This window comes from Glandiceps talaboti, chromosome 22, assembly GCF_964340395.1.
Source record: "Glandiceps talaboti chromosome 22, keGlaTala1.1, whole genome shotgun sequence".
In the NCBI taxonomy this organism is placed as follows: domain Eukaryota; kingdom Metazoa; phylum Hemichordata; class Enteropneusta; family Spengelidae; genus Glandiceps; species Glandiceps talaboti.
In genome coordinates this window covers 3,602,993-3,610,337 of record NC_135570.1, presented here as the reverse complement: position 1 = coordinate 3,610,337, position 7,345 = coordinate 3,602,993, and the positions used below count along the sequence as shown (strand labels likewise).

General features: G+C 36.0%; 1 protein-coding gene across 1 annotated transcript; it reads left to right on the top strand.

Moving 5' to 3' along the window:
- The first annotated feature begins 4,723 nt into the window (after positions 1-4,723).
- On the top strand, positions 4,724-7,017 carry LOC144452421 (histamine N-methyltransferase-like). Its single transcript, XM_078143512.1, has 3 exons — positions 4,724-4,916; positions 5,489-5,827; positions 6,674-7,017. The coding sequence occupies exons 1-3, from the start codon at positions 4,724-4,726 to the stop codon at positions 7,015-7,017; spliced, it is 876 nt and encodes a 291-aa protein (XP_077999638.1).
- The last annotated feature ends 328 nt before the right edge of the window (positions 7,018-7,345 follow it).

The following is a 7,345-nucleotide window of genomic DNA, read 5'->3' as shown; positions in this document are numbered from 1 at the left end:
TTCTCTTTCCAACGAGACCGACTGCTAGATGTGCAGCATTCGATGACATCTACCGATTATGCCTGTACTCAGAAGAGTGATCACCGCCCTTTGTTGTTGACTACAGAATGAGATCCGAACTAATCCCCAGTAAAAAGGAGACTGGTAATGTATGCAACCAGTACAGTTCTCTTATGTTTATAGTAAGGATTATATTTCTGTTAAGTCGATCGTTCATACAGGTTAGAAAAATATGCCTCTATTGAAAACAAAATTAAAATTCATTGCTAAACGGTCACGTGACAGAAATAATAATTAAATACTTATAGTTCGGGGCTACATTGAACAAAATTACTGTAATGTGACGTCATAATTTACTTAATTCTCCCAAATAGACTGTCTCTCTCATTTGCATAATTCTGTTTGGAATGAAACCCCCACAAGTACAGTTATTTAACCCCAATATGTTAAAGTGACAAAAGTTGTTTTCGTTTGAATAATGCTAAGAGTACCGCATTTTACAGAATTCGCGCATTATGAAGCTCGTATAATTGTGACATAGCTTTCTTCCTTTCATTGTGCGAGTACTTTACCATTTTATCATCCCAGTATACATTTATGAGCTGACATGTGTATATGTGTTCGGGGTGACTCGCGTGCAGTCCTTACAAAACCATATGTTATACTTTGGTTATGAATGAAAACAAAGAATGGGTATGGTGGTCCAGTAAAAAGGTAGGCTTTTTTGATATAAACATCACGTACTGATAGAGTAATGGGTAAACTGCATTAAGTGACGGTATTGTTGGATGTTTGAGTCCATTTCAAACCATAACGTACTTTCTAGATAATATCAATGTACCCCCGGCATATATGAAATAGATGGATGACAGCTCGTGATCGAGCTACAAAAGCAACAGATGATGTGGTTAATTTTACATTTGAAAATTTGAAAATTGAAAATAAACTTTGAAATGGAATGGGTACATTTTTAGTTTAGATGCATGATGGACTGTACGTTTATCGTAGAAAACTAGACGTGTTTATACCGGAAGTGATAGTTGTTCTTTCACTGAGGATGCGCACATACACACATGCGCAGAACTCCAAACTAACCGAGGCGCATTCTAAGTTAAGTGACAGTATTGTTGTATGTTTGAGTCCAAAGGGCCGTTGTGCCGTTCTGATCCGAGCCAGGGGTAATAAATTGTAAAGCGCTTTGAGCACGGTGTGGGAAAGCGCTATATAAGAACCCAACATTATTATTCCTTTTCAGATCTGGCATCTGGTTTTAATACGTATCTACACATGTAGTATTGAATCCTGGACAGGTACATTCTACACAGGATATAGAGTCCAAGTTTAGGTCTACACAAAATTTGAAATTTTACCTCTCAATATTAGCATACAAGTTACATAAATTGCACCTCTTGCAAATATTACATAGAAAAGAAACACCACTCAGTAAAACACCTTTAAAAACCTTTAGAATGTTTTACCCCACTTTTGACCAATTGAGATACTTTCTAGAGCAATGGAAAAAGTCAATATGGCAGCTACTTTAGAACGTTTTTGTTATTTGTTCTGTTCAGTTCTCCCTCTACGTTCTGTAGAAATATAATATTAAAAAGTAAATAAGTCGTTGTTAAAGGCATTTCATGAGTGCTTATTAATTTCCAACTTTGCAATGGTGTCAAAATGAGATAGACTTAGTCATCAAGTTGGCATGTGACTACTTATTCCCAGCAATGAAGGTTATTTGTGTATGAGAATTACCAAAAGATGTAGACGGGTACATTCCATGTTGTTTACGTTGAGGATTTGAATGTCAGATTTTCTTTGAGTACTAAAACACGTGGAATGATAGCTAACAATGCAATAAAATTTGATTTAAGATACTATTTTATGGTGGGTTAGTGGTTTGGGTTGGGTGGTACATTAGAATGTGTCTCTGCTGTTACTTTCAACCTTTATTCATGACTGACCAAGAGGAAGTTCGTTGCGTAATCGAATGTAAGAGTGCCTTCACGCTGAATAACTAAACTAAATATGAATATATTCATATTTTTCCTTTGAAATATTATAAAAAGATATTCTTCAGATACTGAATTTATCATCTTTATTTTATACTACATTGTCCTTTGTTCTGTTTTATTTTTAGAATTTTATGGGTTTTCATTGTCTAACCAATTGTATACATATCATTGGGTTAACAATAAAGATCAGGTGGATGTGGGTAGGGAGTGGTAGAATAAAAGGACCAACGGCTTTACCTTTCACAGGCTACAATTATAGCAAAACACAACATGCCCATTCCTTTAATACAGAAGTAAAATATATTTGCATATGTAACAAAAGAGTGATACTTATTAGAATTATTTTGCCTAACAAGAGAGACGCATAAGGATATATAATGCACGTATTATAGGTTTTAACTATCCAGTCGGACAGTGAACGGCATAACAACACTTCACATCGTAGCTACTGTACGTGTATCTTTTTATCACGAGTTTTGTCCAAGCGAGGAACACACAAGTAAGTCAAATTGTACCGCAAACGGTGTGTATTTCTTATGTGTTGTTTTCCTTGTAAATGACGTTGCGTGGTTTTAGTTGTGTATGGCGTGACATCGGTGGGTCTTCTTTATGAAATAATAGGTGACCCATTGACCATACTTTTCGAAACTGAGATTTAGTTCCTTTCACTTGAATATTATATTCCCAATGTTGTTATTTTGTAAATTGTTAAAGTTTTCTTTAACAAAGATTTTAGGATGTTTTTAATGTTAGTGTCATGAATCTACAATTTCCACCTTAAAAAAAATTCCATCTTAGCAGGTAAAAATATTTCCGACAATGTATCCATTTCCAGTGTAGTGACCGGGGTCTACTGTCATGTCAAGAGAAGCTATATATTTCTGTGATGTAGTTTGCCCGCATATCGCAGTAGTGACGCTAATTTAAAAGCGTATGCTATATTTTTTAATGTAATTACACACACACACACACACACACACACACACACACACACATATACATATATATATATGTATATATATATATATACAACGTTGTCTGATGATCGCGCAATGCGTGAAACTCCGAGTTACAACCAAGAAAGAGTTCCAGTCCCACCAAAAATATATATATATATATATATAATTAGTCTGATTACCATATCGGATCACGTGACTGGACATTAAGCGATAATTAGTATGAGATGGATTGGGCCTACTGTTTTTACTCACTTTTCAAAATCAAAGAAACTTGTTGGCTGGCCACTGGGGGTAACTTATTGTGCAGGTCACATGCGACATGCACTGTATTATTCGATAGAACCTATGTGCTGGGCTAATTGCACACATAATTTTTGTGTATTATACACCCACCCCTAAACGTGATGGCTATTTTAAAACAATGATTATAGTTAGCATAGCATTGTCCTCAGAAAATATCTCAATTCCACTATTACAATGTACTTTAAATGATTACATAACATTAACTATTTACTGTAACAGAGATGACAGTGGACCAACTAGACTGTCGACAGTCGCTCGCGCCTTTTTCCCCCTACGTTTTATCTAAACTTAAGTCGTTGCCGCGCTCCGATCCGGCGCAATACTACTATAATCGCATACTGATATCGAGGGCGCAGGAAGTGGTCCTGTTGTTTCAAAAAAACATCAAGTCAAGATTATGGCTGAAATCTATCTTATACAATCATATTAGTCTGACGAGTTACACAATGGCACCCACACACTACCCTGACCACAGTAAGATGACAACCAGTAGTTAGGCCATAGTTGCATCACTGAGGAACAGAAAGGAATAGTGGAACAGCCACAACCTTGAAAGTGAATAATGAATAATTGAATAATCAGTACATCCAGTAATTTTGTCTCTATCATTGTCACAACAGAGCTCCCTGTACTGTATTCTATCCATGTCATTACTATAATACTAAAAATATTAATCATCATCATAGTGAGGTTGACCACCATAGTATTGACTGAATACTTATGTGCTCATACAGATTATTTATTTACGTGTATATGTATTCATTTGTCATTATTTTTTGTAAACTTATATATGTTTTGGATGATTTTATACAAATAATTGTTGTTTTGAACAACCCGCAAATTGACCCGCAGTTAGGCCTGTGGACCCGCAAAATAACGATACTGTTCTAGTGTCCGTCTTTATGCATTAATGTACCTAAAACCAGTGGCCAAAGTACTGAATAAATTTGTGTAGGAACACCCCCTATGGAGTGGTAAAGATGTTAAGAGGGTTCCATCTCGTACATAAAAGAAAAGAAACTGACGAAGAGAAAAAGAGGGCGCTATGAAATGCAGACACTGTATTTTCTAGGCAATACGCTTACTCACTGAAAAGTACTAATAAGCTAAAACATTCCCAATCTAAATAACTAGCAGAAAAATCCCCTTTATACTAGGTATGTAGAAATACTGGCATCTCTGTTTGATGAACAATAATATTAGACTTTGGGCAAGCAAATATGGGAATGGTAATTTATCAGAACATCTGTGACTGATGAAGAGACCCTAAAGCTGGTTTCGAAACGTCCAGAAAGAAGGATCAACTATTACCGATCCGGGGACATATCGCCGATAGTTTCCTTACACAAACCAACCCAAAAATGTGAGGGTCCAGCCTGAACGTAACAACCACATAGTTGGGTATCTCTAACCTAACTATTTTTTCTTTATAGAAATACAGTAAACATGACAGAAGTTAAGAGTATCTATGAAGATATGGACTACTATTTCAGATCTTTTAACCAGTTCAAAGCCAAGGTTGACATTGACAAGATTATGGAGCAATGGCATAAACAGTGGCCAGTGATAACCAATAAATTTCAATTCGATGCAAGCAGTGAGGAACAGATTAGAATGATTACAATTGGCTCTGGAGAAGGTATGTATGTATGTATGTATGTATGTATGTATGTATGTATGTATGTATGTATGTATGTATGTATGTATGTATGTATGTATGTATGTATGTATGTATGTATGATTTGATGTGATTTGATTTGGCAAAAAAATACTCGAAAACCACAAACTAAAACGGATATACAATACAACTATCACATTCGCTGGCAAGACAAAAAAGATACATCACTGAATACCTTTGCCGAGGATTGCACAAAAAAGTTTTCACAACATGTTTCCTCTATCATTAAAAAAATATTGTAATTCTTGTTGCATAGAAATGTCAATATTGATATGTAATTACTCGGTTATTCGTGTTTGTCAGTGTACATGTGGTTTTTGTTTGTTTGTTTGTTTGTTTGTTTGTTTGTTTGTTTGTTTGTTTGTTTGTATATTCATTTGCTTTTTATAAACATAACTAGCTAAGCCTGAGTCACCTGATAGATCACTTGTCGTGATGTCAACATTTGTGTACAGTGAGAACAATGTTTCACCATGCGTCATCCATCCCACAAACAAATCAACGATTTTTCTATGACGTTTTATTTTACTTAGGTGACGTGGAATGCAACATTTTCCCCTCCTTGTTGAAGCGACACCCAAAAGTGCACGTTAAGGTCATTGAACCTAGTGCAGAATCGATAGAGCTGTTCAAACAGAGAGCAACCAAACTACAAGAAATTCATCCAGGCTTGACCATCGACTGGTGCTGTAAAACGTTCGAGGATTATCTGGAAAGCATGTCAGATAAGGAGAAGCTGAATGAGAAGTTTCACTTAGTTTTGTCCGGACATAGTTTGTATTATATGGAGAAATGGAGAGCAGCTGTAGATGACATGTTTAATCTTGTTAAGCAAGGAGGGATACTTGTAATCACTCTCTGTAATGGGGAAAGTAAGTATCATTGTCAAATTATTGGCACAGCATCACAACTGTACCTACGTGTACATTTTTGAATGTCATCCATAACCGATCAATTACTATTTGTAACTTAATTATGCGATAAACACCATCATTTACTGTGACAGTTCTTGTGGGCTGTAACTTAGTTGTTCAGTGGATGGGTATAAATTATGTGAGTTCATTTGTTTAAAAATGTTCTCCGCCGCACTTGCCAGTCCATAACTGTTGCCATCTTTCCAATATACACCATCATGTGACTGTTAATATGGGCGTGATCTTGTTGTTCGGCATATAATTTTATGTTGTTCATTTTTTATCCAATAACTACCCGTCTCTGTTATCATCTTTAATTTGCCATATACACCAACTTGTAGCTGGGCATACATGTGATCATCTTATAAATGCTTACCCACGTGTCTACCCATCCATATTATCTGCTGTGCAACCATCTTTTGAATGTTCCTATGGGCATTGTTTTGTTGCTAGGCATATTTAGGTGAACTGAATATTTTTGACTCCTAAGTGATTATTCCCCTCGGTGAACACATCATGAATATTCATTGCTCATCTATTGCATATGTATTTCTGCTGACTCTCATGATGCAATGTAGCCCATCGCAAATATTCCCAAAAGAAGCACAACTTGAAATCGCACATAATGCAGGTTATTTAAACTCATAAAATGACTCTCCATAACCCAAAGTTAATGAAAACTGTTTTTCTGGAGTGGTGTTCCCCTTTAATAATGGAACTCTAGCGACAAGTGTAATTTCTAGTCCACCGATTGACATTTGAAATTCATCCTGACTAATGTTTCATTCAACCTTGCTTACACAGGTTCATGTGGTCGACTCTTCCAGAAGTATCGTATTATTGGGGGCAGTGAGATGCATACACTGACAACATCTGATATCAAAGCACACTTGAAGGCCAGCGAGAAAAAATTGGAGGCTTACCCTCGAATATTACCAGTTAATATCGATAGCATTATTGATGATGTGGCGTCTGAAGAAGGATCGTTGCTGCTCGACTTTATCATACAACGGAGTCATTTCAGAGATACTGCTCCTCCTACTCTTTTTGACGAAGTCATGGCATTCATCAAAAGTGAGATGGAGGTTGACACATCTGGTGTTCACTGGTTACATGCCGACGAAGAGGAATTGGTTGTGATGAAATAAAAGAAAAATGTTCACTAGGAAAAATCGATATTGATTGGGAAAGTGAGAAGGTGTTTTGCTATTTTTTTGCATTTTTATCAATGATCAGAATTATCCCATGTAGTATTTATCCCATTCATGGTAGTATTTTCTTTATGTCATCGGGAATTCCTAAGCATGATTGGATAGTATCTAATTAAATAATATTCCTCAGATTCTCTTGTTGCGAGTCGTCCCATTCAACCATGCCAAGAGCACGAGGCAACATTTCTTGTGTTTATCAAAATGGAATAACAATAACAATGGGTATATGGATGAAAATGGGTATTTATATTGAATATTTATTTTA